General features: G+C 38.5%; 1 protein-coding gene across 9 annotated transcripts in view; it reads left to right on the top strand.

Moving 5' to 3' along the window:
• PTPRK (protein tyrosine phosphatase receptor type K) overlaps positions 1-10,720 on the top strand; it is a 402,963-nt gene extending 392,243 nt beyond the window's left edge. For all 9 annotated transcript variants that reach the window (XM_054061582.1, XM_054061574.1, XM_054061580.1 and 6 more), the window contains 5 exons: positions 2,753-2,884; positions 3,124-3,249; positions 5,178-5,341; positions 6,625-6,760; positions 9,265-10,720. In XM_054061582.1, the coding sequence (XP_053917557.1) occupies positions 2,753-2,884; positions 3,124-3,249; positions 5,178-5,341; positions 6,625-6,760; positions 9,265-9,318 (612 nt within the window). In that variant the 3' untranslated portion in view covers positions 9,319-10,720. The remainder of the gene's footprint in view (positions 1-2,752; positions 2,885-3,123; positions 3,250-5,177; positions 5,342-6,624; positions 6,761-9,264) is intronic.
• The last annotated feature ends 11,742 nt before the right edge of the window (positions 10,721-22,462 follow it).

Here is a 22,462-nt window from a genome sequence, read left to right as displayed (position 1 = left end):
TCTTGTACAACCCACTGGAAATCTCCCTTTTTCAATAGCATTATATAAAGCTCTAGTCTCCAGCCTTTCAAATCTCAAATCTCAGCACAATCTCAAAAATCTAACATTAAGAAGTAAATATTAACTACATGAGCGTGAGGTTATTAGTGCTGTTCAGGCAGAAAGACTACATGTATTGAGGCAGGAAAGACAGAGGGAGGAAAAGAAAATATTTCTTAAACATGTCTGGGGGTAGGGTAAGTTTTGTTGTTCACGTTTTGAATTGCAGCTCTTTAAAGACCCTTGAAGTTTGGGCAACAAAAGTATTGTTGGGGGAAACATGAATTAATGGGAAGATGGAGGTGAACCTGCTTTTAGGTGTCTGATTGGTAAAGCAGTTCATCATGTGTGCCATCAGATAACCTGCCTGTGCCTGCTGCTAGCATTTCCAAAGTTAGGCTTCTAAAGTTTCCTTTACAGTAAACACTTCAATAAGTGGCCTGATTTCCAGGAGCATTTCCCTTTCCTCAGAAATGAAATGCTGTCAGAAACTGCAATGTCTAGAAGAGATGCTGGAATAAAATGGCAAATAGCAGCAGCAGTCATTAGGACTGTATGGTATTCATCCCGGAGTTCTGCCTGAGCTAGTGCAGGACACATTTGAGCTGCTAGCAAAATACAGTCCTTAATCTCACAGTTAGCTATTGTGCCAGAAAAATAAAGGAGTAGCCTGTGTGATACCAATCTGTTAGGGAGTCACTGGGGATGAATGGATGAATTAGAGCAAAGAGCAGAATTTTGGTAGCAACCAAAATTGTGTAGAATTACACTTAAAATTACATTAATCACCTGGATAAAATTGATGTGCTATGGACCAACCAACACAGCTGCATAGAGGAGTGTGGTTTGGGAAGAGAGAAGGACAGCACAGGCTGAGTGGTTGGGTGGCACGAGGACTCCGAGTGTGTAATAGTGTGTAGCAGGCAGGGACAGGAACCAAGCAGTGTATTAATGGTTGAACAATCACAGGCAAGTAAGGAAAAAAGAAATGGTGGTAATAAAAGGAAAAAAGCAGCAGAAGAAAATAATATATTACAATGAAAGGATAGAACAAGGCTGTAAGTACAGTGTTAAAACTTTGCATAATAAAGGCTTTTACTTGCCCTTTCTCTTCTGTGTTTTTTTAAAGACTGATTTACTCAGAGAGAGGGACCCCACTGCTGGGCAAGGAAAGGGACTTTGCAGAAATGAAAACTTTCCCCTTTCCACAGTGTACTTGTCCCTGTGTTCCCACAAGAAGGTGCCTGTTTCCCAGTGTGAGAGCAGATCTCCTGCCTGTTCTTTTTGAAAACCTGGTATCTCAGATTCAATATGTTCTCTCAAGAAAGACCATAAATGGTGGGAAAGAGGGCTGGGAAAACATCGGCTAGTGCACAGCTTACTTTTTAAAAATACAGGGGAATAATTGATACTGGTTGTTCCTCTTTGGTCCCTGGGCAGCTGTAGGAAGTAGGATATAAGCTACTACTACCCTGATAGCAAACATAGCTGAAAAAAATGTCACCCTCCTTATTCTCTTGTTAAACAAGTGCTGATGCTAAAGACATTAATTTTTTATCTTCACAATTTACAGTAAGTAGACGGGTGAAAAGAGTTGTATTTTTTTTTACTTCTGGGACTCACACTATGCTTTTTGAGGGCATGTCATTTCACTGCGTGTAAAGATCCTTCATGTCAATCTTCAAACAAGCAAGCTTCAGTACCAAAAATTGTTTACGTATCTTACCAGGTTTTTCTCCTAGGTTAATTTGCTCTACTTAATTCATCAAAAAAACCCAGCCAAATTGCTTTTCATCTCAGTATGGGGGCTAAACATGGGGATCTCTGCATTACACACTGCAGTCCCAGCATTTCATCTTCAAATTCATGGCTTAAAATCCTGTCTACCTACAAGAATATTCACCATCTTACTCTGTTTCTCAGATTGACCTGGTGGTGTTTCCTTGCCAGTTCAAATCTGTGTTCCTTCACCACAGAACTCTTCTGTGTGTAGTTGCAAATTGCCTGAAAAAAACTTCTGATCTCTCCTCTTCTATTTGCTGCTCGTAATACATGTGCTGCAAAGACTTAGCCCCTCATCTCAGCTAACTTATAAAAGGCTGGAAATCCCTATTTGCTGTTGTATATAACACAGCATGCAGAAAATGGAATCTGCTGTCCTGACAGGAAATAGTATTTTGCTGTTTAACTTCTGCTTTCTGCCAGAAATGTGCCCCAGTAATCCTGAAGGTCAGTTCCATAGGTGACTCTGTGGCTGTGGCATCAAAAGAGAATTTGGGATTGAGCCTAGTCCCCAGTTCAGTCACAGTGCTCAAATATAACCTTCTGTGGGTGGGGTGACCTTCTGAGACCTCTGCACCCCTCTCTGCAAAACATGAAGAAGGTTTTCTGCTTGGTCTCCTGGACACAGTGCCTGAAGAAGAGTTGCCCAAGCTTCAGGTCAGCAAAGCCCTGAAGAGCATCTTCAGTGCCCTGTGCATATATGAACTGAAACAGGGCTTGGCCAAAGCAGAATGCAGACCCGAGCACAGATCTTTGTTCTTTTTGTTCTTACTGGAGGTGACAGTGTATTTTGAACATCAGCTTTGGTGAAATCTAGTGTAATTGATGTTGCTTTGTTCTATTTATATGTTTTTTTTTCTGTTGCAGTGTTCAAGTGGAAGTTATGAAGTAGTTCCTTTATCAGTGCTAATACAATTTTTTGCCTTTACAGAGCTACAGGCAGCCAGCAGCTTTTATTGTCACACAACACCCTTTACCAAACACTGTGAAAGATTTCTGGAGATTAGTATATGACTACGGCTGTACTTCTCTTGTGATGTTAAATGAAGTCGACTTAGCTCAGGTTAGTTTGGGGCTTGAGTTTTCCCTGTACTGTTGCATGCTTTAATCACTCTGGATACCACTACATGATCAAAATGTAGAGCAGTGCAGTGTAAAGCAGACTTTACACTTACTCACTGTGTTACAGGAACTATTTAACACTAGTTGCTCAGTCAAGGTTAAGTGAGATGTCTGTGGTGGAATAAGAAATGCTCAAGTTGTGACTTACTGTTTAATTATACCTGTTTTGCTCTTGTGCAGGGCTGCCCGCAATACTGGCCCGAGGAAGGGATACTGCGGTATGGTCCCATCCAAGTGGAATGCATGTCATGTTCAATGGACTGCGATGTCATAAACCGAATTTTCAGGATATGCAATCTAACAAGAGTAAGTGTTATCGTAACAATATGTAATTGACCTTTTTTTTACGCTCTCTAGGCTCTTGTGGTTTTTCATTTTGAATCATAGTATAATACTAATATTCTTAAGACATTACCCAGAAAAGTCAGTCAAGCTAATACTAATTTCTAGCACTCTTCTATAGCTGCACACTAAGCAGAGAGAGCAGTAAGGTGAATGACTGTTGTCCTGTGATGTTCTCTTTGATGAGTAGGTGTATGAGAAGTACTCTGTTTGTTCAGTGTGCAGTGAAAGAAATATCCCTGTAATGAACATGTAGTGACAAGTGCTTAATTAGTAGCTTCTGTAAGACGTTTTCTGTGGTGAATCAGGAACAAGAGCAGTGAGGCTGAGTATGCAACCAGCACCTTCTCAGCCTAAGATTCAAGAACCACAACATAAAAGGAAAATTGTGGCACCCTGCAAAGTGGGGTGTGAAAAAAACCTCTGAAAGCTGCTTTGCCTCTCAAGGGTTCTGCACCACTGTGCCTCAACCTATGTTTAAATCCTTTTTCTCAGCTTCAGTAGTGCTGCCAGTCTTACATTATTGTCGGCTCTTTCACACCATGCACCATCTTGTCTTTTCGCTGTTCTGTAGTGTTTCACACTATCACAGCAGCTTCTCAAACTCTGTTTGCCATGAAGTATCTCCGTATTAAGCTCACCTCTGTAAATCATTTATTTATGTTGCCTACAGATAAAGAGTTAAAGGTACTTGTGCCACCATTATATGTACAGCTAACAAGCCATCCCTATTTCATATACCATTGGTACTTTGTAGCTTTCATGTATTACTGAACATACATGCCACCAATTGCTACTTGGAGTATACCTTTAACTTTCATTAATGCTGAAGTATAGCCATAGGGAAAACTGATTACTTGGTATACATTTTTTTTTTCTTGTACTCTTGTATTTTGGTCACATTTTTGTTTTTCAGAGTGTGGAGATCGCTTGTGTGCGGCCAGTATTTTATCCAAACTTTTACTTTCCTTATATTCAGAGCTAAGAAAAACATTTTCAGCTCTTCGTACCTTGTTTGGGAACTACAGGAAGCTAAGGTGTAGGCACACTGGCAAATATTATGCCACAATGCTTTTTTTGTTGTATTTTGAGACTTCCTCTTTTTTTTTTTTTTTGGTTCATTTCTTATTTTTATTTTTTCCATTTCCTTTTTACGATGTTTGATTTTCTACTCCTCTACTACTCTTTGTCTCACTTGCCTTTTCACCCTCACCTCTTCTGCTCTGTTCTTCACTTTCTAAAATCTAAATTTCTACTCCATTTTGTTGTCTTCAACTCCAAGAAACCGAATAGATTATTTATTCTTCCAATTATTGAGGCCTTTCTTCTGACAGTCTAATTCTATTCAAAGCACTCCCTTCCAAAGCACACAAAAGGCTCAGAGATTAGCAGCTAGGCTCTCACAAGTATCATAGTCTGGCAAAAAGAGAAGACTTCAAGGAAAGTAGTCGTATTTGTACACCAATATAACTTGTTGTTTATTTATGATGGAGTCAATTCATACATGGGAGCCAAAGGTATGTGTCTTCCTTTCTGTAAGTCTAAGGATTTAACAGTGATGTTTTTATTTGATTATTGATGTTATGGATAAAAAAAAAACCTTGATGCATAGTGTATAGTGAATTTGTCCATTTAGAAGTCAGGATAGGTTACATTAGTGATTGATAAACTGTGATACTGTCTTCACTGTAGTTCCCTGTGTTTTCTTTTTTGATATCTTCCTTGAGCTTGAGTGGTATGAATTAATAGAGATCCTACTATGTAATGTAAATACATGTTGGAATCTGTCCATAATATGAACACTTAGGTTTCATGTTAGTTTTATATTTTGTGTTTCTAAACCAAGGTGTAAAGGTTGACATATTGACCTAAAGTTCTTTGGTTTCTGTTAGCCGCAAGAGGGCTATCTGATGGTGCAGCAATTCCAGTACTTGGGATGGGCTTCTCACAGAGATGTACCAGCTTCCAAAAGATCCTTCTTGAAGTTAATTCTCCAGGTTGAAAAATGGCAAGAGGAATGTGAAGAAGGAGAGGGCAGGACCATCATCCATTGCCTGTGAGTAACTGGAAGAAAGTCAAATTACTGGTCTTCAAATAAATGCTTATAAATTAGTTCTTATTTTAAGTTAAGCGATATTCTTATGGCTACATTCTTTTGCACATGCCCTTGTTTGTTTTATTAGAGAAAATGTACCATTGGTACTTTAGGCTGTCTTTTGGACAGCTTTCAGATTTGTCTGTGTCAGGTCAAGGTACCATGGCAAGGATTATTTTGGGCATGATACTGTTTATTGTCTCCTGTACATAACAGCATGTTTTTCAGGTACAAAATGTATACAGATCAAGCTTTTCTATATGGTTTCAGTAAGGAAGTCTCTTATCCTGGGCGTCAAATGGCTGCTTTTTGTGTATCTATCTCCTGCATATCATGTGTTGCACGTTTTCCAGAAGGCCTACTATATTTTAAGGGGTTTAGACTGAAAGCTATGGATATATGAAATCAGAGAAAAGTTGTGTAATACAGTACATGATCCTGAAACTATTTTTGGTAAATGAATGTTGGCTGCTTCTCTGAGCCTGATATTTAAATAGAATCTGGTTGGGGAGTTTTGAAAATAATACATCCTTTTCTCCCTAAGCAGAGAATGACAGATATCTCTCCTAGCTTCTTTAAATATAAACTTTAAAATTTTATTTTATTTTATTTTAATATGCATTTCTCCTTCTTAAAAAAAATACTTCTGCTTAAATGTTCAAAATTAATTTGTGGCCCCTGTCTGCCAACCCCTCCTCATTATCTGTGGAAACTTCTGACTAATTTAAACCTAATTAGAAGAAATACCTCCCTTAGTTTCTTTGAAATGAAGATCAGAATAGTTCAGTAGTGTCCCCAAAGGTCAACAAGATATCAAATCAGTGATGCCTTGGCATTACCCTGGCTAAATAATCCTTATACTATACAATAAATTAAGTGAGTCTTTTTCCAGAACTAATTGGAAAGTGTTGCACTTGCATAAAACTTGGGGTTTGATTTCGTATGTCATACTTGACATTGAACTTGGGCATTAGAAATTAAAAAAACATGTAAACTGGGCTGTAGTATAGGTGGGTGGTATGGTCGGCTCTAAGGTTAGAATAAAAAGAAGTAATCGAGAGGAAGGTCAGAAACAGCAGATGTCTCAGACCAAACCCACTGATGCTACAAGGAGACTGCTAAAGCCTAGGCTTCCTGTGGGACACACAAATCACCTATGCTTACATAGTGAAAGAACAGAAATGCATTTTGGATGCTCTCTTCTACCATAGTGACGTTTACCCAGCTCTTTTCCTTCTGTGCAGAAATGGTGGTGGCCGGAGTGGGATGTTCTGTGCCATTGGCATCGTAGTTGAGATGGTGAAAAGGCAGAACGTGGTGGATGTTTTCCACGCTGTGAAGACTTTGCGGAACAGTAAGCCCAACATGGTGGAAACTCCGGTAAGCACCAGCCCATTGGGGGTATTGCAAACACCAGGGGAGCCAGTGGTTCTCCTGCTGTGTGAGCTGCATTCTCAGTCCTGTGCCCACAAAACAAAAAAACCTGTATTGGGCCACAAGAAGAAAGGGATGTGGGTTTTGGGTCTTTGACTCCTCTTGTAGTGTAGACTGAGCAGAGACCGATCTGATTCTTGGCATAAGGGTAAGGTTGGGTAACATTACCTTCTGTGGTGGATGTTTCTGGAGCGTACACACAAGCTAGCATCATGAGAGACTAGGCTAATAATTTTACTCTACTTTTCTTGTAGCGATACCGTGATTTTCACATAAAACATTCTGAGTTAACAGAGTGCACTTTAATCTCCCAAAATAACCTGGTCTATTTGAAGAGAAGTTGCAGCATGTTGAGCTCACACAAACCATCTTGAAATTTTATGGAGCGACACGTTTCTTCTTGATAGGAAGAAGCTGTAACATCCAGATTATTCGCTGGAGATAGGAATATTTTACTTCTTAATAATAGCTTCTGCTTTGGAAACTGTATTGAATAATAATTTGTTACTCAGATTTGTAGTAGTCAAAATCTCAGAACTTTAAAATCGAAGACTTGGATTGAGTATGTTGGAAATGAATATGTAGAATCATAGAATCATTTAGGTTGGAAAAGACCATTAAATCATTAAGTCTGGCAGTTAACCTAAATAATAAGCAATATGAACAATAAACTCTTCTAAACAATATGATCCTGAATTAGCAAAACCACAAGACTAAATATTTATATGTACATCGCCAGAACTCAAAATAACCTTCATTCTTCTCATTAATCTTAATATGTGCATATCTGTGCAAGAACTTTAGTCATGAAAACTAAACACTGTGGGAAGTCCTTAAAAAAATTCTCTTAAGTGGATTTTTTTCCCTTGTAGGTAAATGTGAAAACAAGTTAGACAGTGCTTGGGAGTTTCTACCATTTGACTCTCATGCTGCCAGCATCCAGTGTCACTTTTCAGCCAGATGGTTGCCTACAACATAAAGATCAGAGATGCCAATTGAAATTAAAAATGCTTTGCAGTTTATGCATTGTGAAAATTGCTTCCGACCTTGTGAACTTGCATATTGAGCAAAATGGCTGTAGCTGCCTCTTCCCATATTGCAGTTTTTTCCAGGTGTCACTGTTTGCTTGTATCAAGTGGCATGATTTGCTTAATTATTTTGCGTCACTTACATCCCTTGCCACCACATAGATGAAGAAGATAGTTAAAATGTTAATAGGTAGAGCATCCTGTAGCAGCACTGACATTGGATTAAGTATTACTCAGTTTGCCACAAATACTTTGCAATCTGCTGTGCCATAAATGACTGAGATGCAACATATTGAATTGCTGCCTGGATTTCAGCTCGCTGCTATGAAGAAAACAAGTCAGATCACATGGAAAGTTGCTTGTATCACTGTAAAGGGAGGCCAGGGTAGACTCTGTGTGTGTCCGATGAATGGTCTGTAAACTTGCATTTTGTTTCAAAATAGTCCTGAATTCCTTTGTAGCTTTAATCTGCAGTTACCGAATTTCCATAGTTACGTGTTTCTATTCTGTGGGTTTTTATTTGGAACTCTTGAAGAGCAGCAGCTGTTGAGTCATTAGTTAGAAAACAAATAAGGAAAACCAATACATAACATTGTCATGTGCCCTACGTTCAGCAACATGATCAGATAACACAAATGAGCAGCGCAATAAAGCCTTTAAGACATCCTCACCACTTCCTGCTAATGGATCACACTGGCTTCCTTTGCAAACAAAAATAAATCACAAAACCAGTGAGTCTTGTTAGGTTGCAAGGAAAGTAGAACTGAATTCATTCCTTTGCTTTTTCTTCTTGCCCTCTCTCCCTCTCCTTCCTCCCCCCTCTAACCTAGTATATCATCTCTGAACAGAAGCTATGTTAAGGAGAAATGCTAAACACGGGGACATTTTTGAGCTGTACTTTTCTTTTAAATGTGCATCTGATCTCTTGGATGTTACATGCACATGACTGTGGGCTCAGAGCAGCTTTGTATTACAGCTCAGTCTTTCTTAGGCCTTCCCTGTCTGTCCAGGCAGCAGGCACTAGTTAACTCTTCACTATCAGCTAACTTAAATATAAATGCTATATCAGAGTTGAAGTGCGTTCACTGGAAAAATGTTCAGACTGATAAGAGACCTTTTCATGTTTGATAAAACAGTTCAGAAACCGAAAAACTCAGAGAAGCAAATCATTGCATTTCATGGTCAGTTTTTTTTCCAGTTTTCCATTGGTTAGGGTGACTTTTTAAATCAAAGCTGGTAATATACTTATGTGGTGGGGGAGGAGAAGAAAACCCAGGCATGTCAGGCTTGAAGTTAAAATTGCATAGCAGTTAGCAAAAACTATTCGTGTTTATAGATATTGCTGCTAAGACTTTAGAATCTTAATTGAAATTCTTCTCTCTTTTTGTTTTTTTTCTCCTTTTTCTTCCTTTCCCCTTAAAGGAGCAATATCGCTTCTGCTACGATGTTGCATTGGAGTACCTGGAATCCTCTTAGTCAGAATGGATGCGACGAAGTTCACCAAATACATGAATCTCAATAAGCTGTTTTGACAACAGTTCTTGATCCTGTGAAGAAAGATTTTAGGGGAGGAGGGGGGAGGGAGGGATTTTAAATTTTAAATGCAAAGTATTTTTCTTATAAAGTTGTGTATCTTAATAAAAAGATCTCAATCTGTTTCTATGCTTGTATACAATATCAATATTCAGTGCCACATAAATACTATTTAATGAAACCCAGAGTCAGAACAGATTTGCGCAAATTAGGACTTTTCAGTGTTTGTATATGCACCATCTCTCAATTATAGTAGAGCGACCATCTGTTGCATGTATCCTATATGGTATTAATTTTTCTTTTTTTTCTTTTGATACGTCGTTTAAGTAAAATAACAGTGCAAATTGATAGTAAGGTTCATTCTTTATACGTTTCAAGTGTTGCATATATATATTATATATAGTAAAAAAAAAAAAAACTGGCTTATTTTGTTTTAATGTGCAATGATGGCTGGATCACATAAAGATCTTTATAAAGAAATTTAAACATAAGCCAAAGACTCAAGTGTAAATATGTCTATATGGAGAAAGCACATGTATTTATTGTTTACTTGCATTCCTTTTTTGATGGCTGAAAAAAGAAGAATCATTTTTCTTGAAGAAAGCTTTTTTTGCTGAAATCAAGTGTAAACAATTTTTGTAGTTTATTTTTTGTATGTTTTAGTGTAAGTAGAAGACATACTTTTTATGCATAGAACAAGAAACATTGCTATAGTGGTTTTGTTGTGCACATGCTTGTGATTCAAATCCATGTAAACAACTCTGTTATGGAAGGTCTTTAACCACAGGACCAAAATCAAAAATTTTTCCTGAAACTGTATAGTTTTTCACAGTTGCATTAGTTAAGTACTGATCAAAAAACTATGTAAGGAAAGGCACACATCAAAATAGGCTTGCCTATGACTTGCACAATATTGGAAGAAACTTTAAGCACCATTAAAATTGTAAAAAACCCAGTTGTTTAAAAAAATTGAAGCACAGGTCAACAGGAGAACTGTGAGACAAATAGATGGCTCTACATATGCCCTTCAGGGTAAAAAAGTATTTGTTTAGCAAACTGTAAAATTAAGCAATGTTTATTTTGATGTTTACGAACATGTAAGCTTTGCTTCCAAGAAAGCAAAATTTGAATAAACCAATGCCAGATTCTGATTATAGTTGTTGTGTACAAAATATTACTGTGCTTTCACTTAGCTTGTATCCATTTGTTCAAAAGGTTTCCTATATTTACCGGCTAAAATCATTCCAGTCTCTTGTTGGTCTTTTTTAGAACTGACAGTAAAATGATAAGGTGCTTTTAAATATTCTGTAAAGTAAGAGTGAATTAAACTTTTATTTAAAGATTATTTTCTATTATTTCCTATTTTGATACCCTCTCACTTACTGTTGTTAAGGGGTCATTCTCATCTGGAAGACTGATATACTTGGATAAGGAAAATCTCAAAAGTAAATTATATTATTTTTCACCCCAGTGTTCAAGGAGTATTTCAGAGTACTACGTGTCACCTTTATGCCCAAAGTTTCTTCCTTTACATCAGACATGTAGAATTACCCACCCAACATTGTAAACGGCAGAGAAATATTTGGAGGAATTCTATTCCACAATTTTTTTTCAGTGCCTCCATCTGTATTGCATAGCTCCACTTCTTCCAGATCTAAAAAACACCCATTGTTAGTTCCTGCCTGTGAACAGTGAGGTAAACAAATCAGGTTGGAAAATGTTCAGTGGGTCTGAGTTCTTAATACTCAAAATTGCTCTTTAATTTTGCCACATTGAAAAGGGAATTGTAAGCTGTGTGCTACAGAATTGCAACATTTCCAGCATTCTCTGGGAGGCCATAGTGTTCAACTAGCTTTGGCAGTCAAAGTGCTAGATGTATGGTCTAAAGTTGGCTGTCTGGTCACATTTTGTGGAAACAATGCACCATCTCCACAGACTATCAGTCTCCACAGACTTATCAGTGTCCTGCTTCTGCTACATGGGTTTCTGGGACTAAATGAATTGAACACCAGAAGAAACTTCCTCTGTTGTCCATAAACGGTGTTGAAAAAATTAGTCCTGAAGTCCAGGTTGGTTTTTGACAGATGAGATGAGTAGTTCTTAGGGTTGTGGAATGCAAAAGCCACATTCTGTACTGAACTGAGTAGTTTTTATGGGTTGTTTGTATTTTTTTTTTCTTTCCTGATCAAGAAAATAGTATTACCATTGGGCTTATTTTCAGGGAGAGCTGCTGTGTTGGGGCAGTGTGGTCCATCTTCATCGGTATTTCATAGTCCTTGGTAGTACCTTGGGTGTCCAGTTTCCCCTGTGCATTAAGCTTGACTGGTGCAAATGCCAGTATGAATCCTGGATAACAGCACCCTGTGCCTGCAGAGGAGTCCTCTGTGGAAGCACCCCCCTCGGCTAGAAGGTATTACAGCTGCTGCTGATGGTTATTTTGCAAGTGGGAACTTTGCTTATGTTCAAGTACTCTGACAGTCATGTTAATTTTTGTATCTGTAGCTGACTGTGGTGACCTAATGAACTTTTGCAGTGGCTCGTGATTGAAAAACCTGTGGGAAGTTCTTCCTTGCAAGGCCAGGGAAAAGGATGCAGAGGGAATATGGTGTGTGAGAAGCAGATCAGATATATCATTCTCCAGGTATCTCTTGGGGATCTCTTAGGCAAAAGACAGTATTAGAATCAATCTTATAAAATCAGGAAGAGATAATTTGCTTTAATTGTGGCAGCTTTGTTGCCCCAGATATGGTACTCCACTATGTTTTCTTACGCCTGTGCAACAGAATAAAGAGAAGTGGGGGAAGTGGGGAGGGACTATGAATATTTGCCCCAGAAGAGATATTGTTCATAAAGGGAGCGTGTGGTGGAGGGAGAGAAATATTCCTCACCTTGGGAATTTGAAGAGGGAAATATTTTATTCCCTGAGGCAATGAAAAGCATCCGTATTGCAATTTTGCAGCAGCTCCTGCCCTGATGAAATCTGTAGGTTTCAAGACTCCTTCTCAAAATCTTTCTGCTGGCTACTACCCTTGCTGAAATATCCACACAGACTCAGTCAAGTGGCTGCAGCCTACGAGGTACACAGATTCTGTCTTCCTTAGCAGCATGAAACGAAGGCATGACCAACACAAGCATTAAATCTGGAGAGAGCAAATGGGCATCAAGTGAGAGTCAAAGAAGTGGCATGAAATTCACCCATTGGAGGAGTGTGAGATAATTCAAATTTGAAATGAATGAAGTTGATCTTCTTTAGCTGATCTAAATCAAAGGAGTGTACAAGTCCCCAAAGACATGAGTGCTCTGTGCAAGAAGGTATTCTTTGCTCTAAAACTGAGAAGTGATGTCTCCGGTGTCCTAATCACTGTAGTTGCTAGTGGAAGGAGTTCTGAGTGTCACCTTGAAGGCTTTGGTTAATTTTCTATAGAACAGTAATCAAATTTTCCCTGAATCAGGGCTCAAGCACCTTATAGCCTTGGAATTGTCTAAAGTAACTTCATGGAGATTGAAGTTTCCTAAAAGAAGAGTTACTAAACCTCAGCAGTCTGTGACCCAGCTCCAGCAGAAGCAGGTGTGAAGAGACCGGAGCGATCGGACCCCAGCTGGTCAGCAACATCCTAGAATTTGTTTCCTGGTTTCTGAGTAGATGCAGTCATCAAGAAACAACAGCTTTGAAACAAGTTTTGCCTTCTTGGAAAAGGGTCACAGGTGTAAGTTTGAAGGTTAAAGGCTGGTATACTCAGTATATGCAAACAGGGATTTATTTCATTTGTGAAGTTGTTCAGAATCATGGCTTATGTCATGTACTTGCCTTGCCCAAGGCACTAAATTAAGAAACACAGTATTCTTTAGAGAAACATGAAAGCAAATGCTACTGGAGGAGTGTGCTATTTCAAATTGGTTAACAATTTCCGAAATTGAAGGCCTATAAAAGTGAACTGGAGAAGCAATGGTAGGCAAGTGATATGTCATTGAGCCTCCGACGTGAATTGAAATGTTAAGGAACAAGGAAGGGGCAGCCTGAGAAAAAATATCGCAGAATCATTGCATGGTCAAGCCACCTGGACTGACAAATGACTGTATAAAGGGCCTCTTTTAAGCTTCATTCTGCTGCTGTGTCAGAAGATCTGAAATAAATGTAAAAGCTCCTTTTATAGTGCCCTGCTCTGTACTGAAAAGTAACTCATTTTCTGCTGTACTTCCCTGTGTCACAGAGAGGTCTGAATTGAGTTAAGTGATCCTAATCTCACAAAAGAACCTTTGTGGTGTTTTATTGCTAGTGCTCTTCCTTTGTCAAACAGTCAGAAGTCTTGTAACCTCTGCAGAACCAGGACAGTCAAGGGTATCTGTGAATATTCACTTATGTCTTTACCTTCTGAGGTTGAATAATCTGCTAGTAACAGATTGTGTATACTTGAGGATGAGACATTCAGAATATGCAGAGGTTTACTCCTATAAATTTCCCTTCAACTTTATACAGCAAAATATTGTCTTTATTTTTTTTTTTAACTAGAGGCTCTGTTTGAACAAAATTTGAGTTGTTGATAATACAGAAGAAATATTTCTAAGTTATTTTAAGCTTGCTGGGTGCTTTTCTTTTAAACTGTAGTAAAAGAATGATGTGAGATTGTGTTAGTAGTTGACAAGCATAAATGTTATTTTGGCCCACGCTTCTCAGAAATTATTTCTTTCCCTGTTGTTGGGTTTAGTCTCCTAATTCATGCAGAGATTGACATGTATGATGACAGGCACAATAGGACGCTTACCTAATAATAAAGTTTATTAACTGTGTCTTGGCCAACAAAGAACAGATGTTTTTGTGCCTTGTTGAGATACAAAAGCTTGATTTCAATAGTCTTTTGTAACCACTTTTAGCTTCCATCTGGATCAGAAAACAGTCCTGACTTCACAAGTTATATCAAGATGAATTTGAAATCACCATATGCTCAGAGATTTTTCACATCCCTACTAAGTAAGCAGAATAAAATAAGACTATGTTAAAAAAAACAGCAACAAAACCCCTCTTCTGGACATGGAACCAAAACATCATCTTTCTGCAAGTCTTGTAATACCCTGGAGCTTTTTGGTAATGAGCACAAAATGGCACCTGGCAAGATACAGTACCTCCAGATTGCGATAATATGTGTGCATTTTCCTGCCAGGTGCAAACCAGTATGAGCACTTTCCATTTCACAGTGGAAAACTTTTGTCTTTCTTTTTTGTATCTAAGCTTTTGTAGAATGGTAACTGAAATTACACAGTGTTTTGCCGAGCCTGTTACTGTCTTTTTGCACTCCAATAGCAAATGTGAAACCAGAGATTATAGTATATTTAGAGTTTCAGGGTAACCAAAATGAGGGTTTATTTTTTTGTAGTGGCCATAAGGCCAAAACCATGATAAGTTCCCGAAAGGTTTTGAAAGACTTCTGTTTTGCTACAAATCATGCATGTAGACTTAAGTCCTAGGAGATGAAATTCCAGTTCATTTGCAGTCAAGGACATTAAATCTCCCTACTCATCTTCTATTTGTCTTTCTGATCCACTTGCTATATCCATGAGCAGGGATGATAAAGAGCCCGTCTGGATGCACAGTCTGAACTATCTTCAGTGCAGAACTTGGTGCTGTAGCCTTTTTCCCATTTCTGGATGAAGTTGTTGTGAAATTTTGATGATACAGATTAGCAACACAAAATTGCCTCTATTTACTGAGAATGCTTGAAACCACATGCTGAAAGGGTGTATGCATTCGTTTTGGGTTAGGTAGAAATTATAGACATAGGAAGTTGTGGCACTGCAGCAACCTTTTCTGTTGCACAACATCACATCATTGAAGCTTTGGTTGATGCAGTTTAAACTCCATAAATAGGTTGCTGTAGTTTGATCTTCTGAAATGATCAAGGTTTCCAGCTTACCTTAAGAAATACAGCAGTGTTTGAGCCATAGCTCTCACAGGTCAGGCAACTTCAGGGCTGAGGATAAAAATGGAGTATAAAGGCACTAGGCATAGCATAGGTTCTTCTACTATTTCTCCTCCACCAAGATGAGCTGGTTCTGCTAGTGTGACAGTGAGCTGTAATTACAGCTGTGAGAAAATAGCTGTGTGGTTTTGTCTGTGGCAAAGGCTTTTAAAAATTTCTTTTAAAAAAAAGAATGGGAAGAATTGCAGGCTTTGTTTCTACTTCAGCGTGCCTTCCTTTCAGGCACTTGTTTACTTCAAATAACAGCCTTGTTTAATGCAGACCCTTTTTAAGATGATAGTCCTCTAAGTAGTCAGAGTCACAGCCTGCAGCAGTCTCTGCCCTCAAATACAAGTGAACTGTTGGTATGGCGATTAAAGGTAGCAGATACAGGTGGATACTTCAGTGCATTTGGGCAGTAACTACAATGGGCAGAGGCCCGGGGAATAGGCCTTTTGCTTTTGCCAAGGGTGAACTTTGTGCAAGAGAAAGAGAATTTTTATTCGCAGCCAGTGAACTGACTGGGACCAGCATGAGGATAGGAATCTTGTTCTCTGGTTATCTGGGCAACAACAGAGAAAGCACTGGCTTTGGATATAAGCACAGGCAGGATGGAGAGTATAAAAAAACCTAGACCAGTGTGGGGACTTTTCCAAAAGCATACCGTTATGAAAGAAAGAAAAGAAAAGAAAAGAAAAGAAAAGAAAAGAAAAGAAAAGAAAAGAAAAGAAAAGAAAAGAAAAGAAAAGAAAAGAAAAGAAAAGAAAAAAAGAAAGAAAGAAAGAAAGAAAGAAAGAAAGAAAGAAAGAAAGAAAGAAAGAAAGAAAGAAAGAAAGAAAGAAAGAAAGAAAAAGAAAAAGAAACTCTGAATGGCCCAGTTAGTGAAAAAGTTTCAAATATTGAGTGTATGTTGTGTTTGTGGTCAAGCAAGGTTGAACAGATGGCTTAGACCACTGAGGATGAAATAAGCTGAGCAAGGGACAATGTCAAGGAAATAAATGGGCAGTTTACATGGGCAGTTAATGTCTTCAGTAAATGAGAGATCTGATACATAATCCCCCAAAACTAGGCTCAGCAGGATGCAATGACTTAATTACAAAATTAAGCCTGCAATTGCTGTTTTGTTTCCTTCTGGTGCTTCTCTAGGTAGGGGAGGAGGTAGAAAACCTATGCCCTTCCAATTCTTTAAAGGTCTCTCCTTTCCAAATCTTTAAAGGTCTGTGGGCTTTGAAACAATGTGAAACAGCACAGCAAGAGGTTTGCTTAGTGATGTGTTTGAGCGTGTTTGATTTTAAAAAGATTAACCCAATAATGTATGGGAGGGGTCGGTTAACTCAACAGGGGATTCTAGGTGTTAAGGAAGGGCAATAAGAATGTCTGGGTGTATGTAGTCTCGTGTGTATGCTCTAACTGTCTTTCTGTCATGACAGTTCCTGAAATGTGCTACAATGAAATGACTTTAAAATGAGATTTAAACATTAGCTATTAAAGGGAGTGTGGCAAAAATCAATTTTCCCACACTCAGCTTCATGCCCTTCAGGCATGCCCTTGTCTCTTTGCCATGGTGCTGGGTTAAAACACACAGGAGGGGACAGAATTCAGAAATACAATGTTTTGGGAAGACTATAACTGCCCAAAATGAGCAGTTGCACACCAAGTTACAAGCATCTCTTGAGTCATTTGCTCTTTTCATTACTGTCCAAGCAAGGACGAAAGACAACTCCAGAGCAAAGCATAGTGATGAGTGCCTGTCACAGGATGGGCTTGGGTAAACAAGGGGCTGTACATCATCCTCAACTGCATGTTAGAGCAGGAATCAGCAAACCATCTTCAGCATTTTTATTCATATTTTGTCCTATTTTTGAGGTTTTTTTTGTCTGCAACTCTGCTTACTTTTGGTTTTATTTTATTCTTTCTTGTACGAAGAATTTGAGCATTTGGATTAGATGTTGACTCTCCCCCTTTTAAGTACCATCTCTATATGATGTATTAAGACTTCCTTGGCAAGCTTGTCTTCAGCTATACTGTGTTGATGGGTTGTGTAGTTGAGCAGAGAGCAGAGGGCAGAAAAAGAAATGAGCTAAGTATGTTGTTTGTAAAATGGACTTTGGTGTAAGGGAGGGCTTCGCAAATTTCAGATTTCATCCTCTAGACATGAGAAGTCTGTTTGAATTAATTTGTTGACATAATTCTTGAAGAAAACTTATAAATACATTCCTCAGAGAGATGTGAGGAGAGCTGTAGACTTTCATTTTTCAAAACGTGTATATCTATTCATGCTGGCTGTTTGTTGAATCTCACAATGTGCTCAACACCAGAAGGTCCAGGATGCGGTAGTGCCCCACAGGCTCTCAGGAACCCCTGTTTTGAGGTCTCTCACAGTATGGTAAGGAGAAGGAAGGCGAAGGGTCCAACTGCTGCACTCTGTGCTTCACCCAGAAGAACATGTGCTGAGAACACATTGAAGGAGATGCCCGAGGGTCACAAATGCTCTTGGATGTCAAATAAATGTAGATGCAACACACTGAAAACAAGATGAAAGGCTGGCAGAAAGACTCAAACTCCAAAGTGAGAGCCCAAGGATGTTTCCCTACAGACTGTTTGAAATCTTAGATAATTTAAATAAAGTTTGTGGAGAAGGATGAAGTGAAAGAGCCTTGGCTTGATCATAGCATATGTTGCATATTGCAAGGCTGCCTACTAGAAATGGTTGCAGTATAGGCTTCTCAGTAAATTACATGAAAAGTAATTAAATTTATTTAGTTTTGGAAAAGCAGAAAAAATAGATGAGAACATACATGGTGAAGCTGCTGACTTGGGTATTTTAATAGGAGAGGACTAAAATACACACTAGAAAAGTCAGAATAAATGCTACCGATAGGTTCTTAAGGACAAAAAATTGGAATTTTTGGAGCATAGGTTGTTCTGGAGAACAGCCCCTGTGCTCTTTCCTCCTTTACAGCTGGGAAGACAGACTTATTGACTAATTTGATAAGGAAATACATTTGTTTTCCTGCACTTTTCCTGTTCCCACATCCGAAGGCATAGCTTCTGACAGGAGGAATTGTGCTGTGTGCTGTCAGTGATCTCCCTGTTTGTCATAAACTACCACAAAGATGGTGCAGGTTGTGTAGGACTGGAAACAGATGTTGCCCAGCAGCCACTGGAAGTACTGCGTTTCTCTCGTGTGAAGTAGAGGACTTGTGCCACCACTAAGGACATGAGAGTGGTTTCAGTGACTGCCCTGTTTATGTTAATGGTACCAGGCACAGCAAGAAAGACAATACTCTACCCTTGGGAAGGGGGAAATAGGGCTAGAAAAGGAGTGCTTATCTTTACTTGATCTGAATCAAAAGTATGTTGCTTACACTGCTCCTGGATTTTTTACAGCCAGCGTTCTACTTTAATTTAAAAAGCATTCTCTATTTAATTGCACTAGGACCCTTTCCTTACACCAAATAAATTTACGGCTGATAAGTAAAAAAATCCCACGTGATCCAGTCAAGTGAACAGAGCACTAGTTGTATCTGCCTGTGACAAACTACAGACAGGTTCTGGCCTCCAGCCCTAGAATCCCTAGGGATGAGGAGTCATGAGGGGAGACTGAGAACTCCGTGAGTACCCTCTTCTCCCACTGGCTGAAACTTTGGTGGGTGCCAGCCCAAGAGTCTGGCTGCTTCTTCCAACAGAATGACCCTTTAGCTTTTCTTTATTTCAGATCTCAGTTTTCCCACGGCTTGGTTAGGCTTTTCCAAATCCCTTCATCTATGTTCAGTTCTCCTGCGTATTACAAAAAAAAAAAAAGAGCCTCCAAGGTCTCCAAGGGAGAGTTCCACCAATTACTGAAATCTTTATATTGTTTCTCCTTAAGAAAGAGCAAGGAACACCTGGAATGAGGCCATAGATGCAGATCACTTACTTAAGCTGCAAATGCGTCTAAGCTTTCATATTGTAAAATGACGATGATGACCAAAATGCCTTGCAGAAGGATAATATCAATGCCTTGAGACAGGTAAGAAAGTAGAATAAATGAACTGATATTTTGGCAAGTGTGAATTGCATTTTATATGGAGCCTTTATTCTTTGATGAACACCCAATTCTGCTGCATAAACAATTAGCTTTTAGACTCAACGTAACACACAGAGTGGAAGTAATTGCAGTTAAGTTCGTTCTCTAAATTTCTGAAGCTGTTTCCAAAATCAGGCCAATAAAATTGTGTGTTTGACAGGCTGTATCTTTGTGCTTACCTCTTTTAGAAAATTCCCATTCATGGGTAAAAAACAAAAAAATAAGAAAGAGAGAAATGCTTGGGTTTTGTGTGTCTTTTAAAATGACATCTGAGTTCAGTTCCAATAAAAACAGGCAACCATATTCAGTACCACCACTTCATCAATAATTTTTAAAAACAGATAAGCCTGTCATTTAAGGTAAATATTAAGGTTGACAAGAAAATTCAAGATAACCATTCTTTAAGTATTTTTTTCGTTGCTTTCTTTTACCAGCTGCTTAAACTAAACTGTGTTCTAGTGCTTGCACAAAAAGAAATTATTAGCACTTTTTCTTCTGATAAGGTAGAAGCTAGAAAAGTAAGGACTGCAAGATGCTAGTTTTCATCCTAGTTCTGTTAAAACTCTGCTGTCATGGAAAGTCAAGCTGTTTTTCTTCCCTTCTGTAGAAAATTGTCAGCTGACAGGAGAAACTTCAAGAATAATTAGTGAAGTAGCAGTGTAAATTCCATTGGGGGAATCAATCTTTCACAAATATATTTAAATGAATTCATTGTCCTTTCATTTGAACAGTGGCAGGGTGCAAAAAAAATTTTTTTTGATTCCTTTAACAGCATCTAGTAACCTCATTGCCTCTTTAAAAATAAATTACAGCACACTCCACTCAAGAAATCACAAGAAATCACAAAGGGAGAGAGTGATATTTAAAATTAATTCAAAATTTTTCCTCAACATGTCTCCAGCTGTCAAAAATACATTGAAGATATGCCAAACATATTTCAAAACACTTTCTGTAATTTGAAGATAGCTTAAGTAATTTATCCTCCCAAAGTAATCTTCAATGGACCTGTATGTCTGCCTGTACATCTTGGTTTTGTTTTGGTTTTTTTAGGTGCCTCCCTTCCTGTCTCATTCCCTCCCCAAAAGAACCACCTGCGGAAACCAGATACTTAATGAAATCTTCAGAGGCACTTAGGTTTGATTTTTTTCTTTTCCTTTGTTTTTTTTTGGAGGCAGTAGAAAACTTGGGTTTTTTTGGAGACAATAGAAAACTAGTTCTATGGTGACAGTGCTGAGGTTGGGCTTTGGAGATCTCGATGCAAGCCATAGATTTTCCATGTAGCCCTAGGTAAGTCGTAAGTTCTCTCCTATGCCTCAAGTTAGCAAAATGATGCCTGAAACTGAGTATAGAAGATAGAGACCAAAAATGCCTAATATTTGCCTAGCAGTAAGGGTCAGTCAAGTGCCCAAATAAATTTTAAGGTGTGACACCAGGTACAGACTGACTAGAATTCCCATGGGAATACTGAGTTCATGTTCTGTGTTGTTAAACACAAAGTGGCAACACTTGTTGGGGATCACCCATGTGGCCCATTTTGTATAAACACCTATTTTGACAGGTTCCTCTTTGTATTGGAAGGTCTAAAACTCCCACTGAATTAGACATTTGTATTCTACTTTAACCTGAAAATACTTTATAAACACTTAAGAATCAAGTAAATTAACGTATTTATAAAAACAGGTAGCATTAATTAATGCCTGTCAATAGAGGGGGAATTTTTAGCTTGAGACTTTGAGTCCCTACTAGCGCAGAACTTAGAAATCTCAGATCATGTCCTTCTCTCTGTGACTGAATAAATCATTAGTGCAGCTGCCTGTCTGCGCAGCACTTGAACCTTTCAGGGCTTTGAGTGTCCAATTCATGCACAGCGCTGAAACTTTAAATTTATGTATTAAGCCCTTCATGCTAATCACACTTATCAACAATTGAAGAGAGAGTTCTGGAGATATATTTTCTGTAGTTCATTGATGTATGCAAAGCAATTACTCTTTGTTGAAGAAAGTTTGGAAAAATGCATGTCAATATTCTTTGCAAGATTGTATCTTAAAATGCCATTATCAGCAAGGTGTTTCTATGGGAAGCCAGAACCAACTGAAAGCCATAACTCTTCCTTATTAAGAATCTACTCCAACCCCTATTAAAATCAATGGAAAGACCTTTCTGACTCCACTAGGCACAGAATTGCTCAATAAAATGTAGAAAATACCCACGGCTTATTATTGTTCAAACTATAAAAACAGTCAGACAAAAACTTACTATTTTTCAAAATGCAATATGTGTACCTGTGCTTCGGTTATTTTAAAAGCACTGGGGGATCTTGGTTCTTCAATAGACTGTTCACTGGAGTCAAACATTGGCAAATAACCCTCTGGGCTCAGGAGCTCTTACTAACAGCCTTTTGTTCACACCTGCTAAGCCATTTAAATTTCATATGAAGAGCACGTTTAAGACCTCTCTGCTAAGCTGTAAGAAAATGTCAAAGAACCCAAAAAGTAGTTCCTGAAAACATAAAGGAAAGTTCACAATACAGTCACAGGGCATTAAAATGTCCCAAGGTTTTGAAGTGAGGAGCCATCACAATTCATTGGGGTGATTGCCTGCTTTGTAAATGTGTTAGGACTTTCAACTCAATCATTTTCGTATCAAGTCCAAAACTTGGAGCAAAGCAAGATAATATCTTAAGAAGAGACGATTTTATCTTTATCTATGGGCTTCAGCTGATGGTGAAATTGTATAAATACCTCTGGGTAATCATCCTTGCTTTTTAACATGGCTTCATGTTTCACATTTCAGCAGGATCTTGCTATGATTTTGTCTTCAAGATTAAAAAGTCCTCTACCCAAATGGACTCATCCTAGTGGAATTATGTGCAGAGGCTGCCTGTGGAAGCAGGAATGTTAAAGAAATCCCATCTTTTGGGGGTCACTGAAATATGCTGTGCAATGTGTGCTCTACATTTCCTGGTAAACTACAGAGCAATTGTTGCAGGTGGTGGAGGATAAGTTACGCAAATGTTAGGCTGACAAACCCAGGTTTCTTTGAAAGGAACAAAGATCCATCCATC

The sequence above is a fragment of the Cuculus canorus genome, chromosome 3 (genome assembly GCF_017976375.1).
Source record: "Cuculus canorus isolate bCucCan1 chromosome 3, bCucCan1.pri, whole genome shotgun sequence".
Classification (NCBI taxonomy): domain Eukaryota; kingdom Metazoa; phylum Chordata; class Aves; order Cuculiformes; family Cuculidae; genus Cuculus; species Cuculus canorus.
Note: the sequence above shows the minus strand (reverse complement) of the source record. Positions and strands in the feature narration are given on the sequence as shown.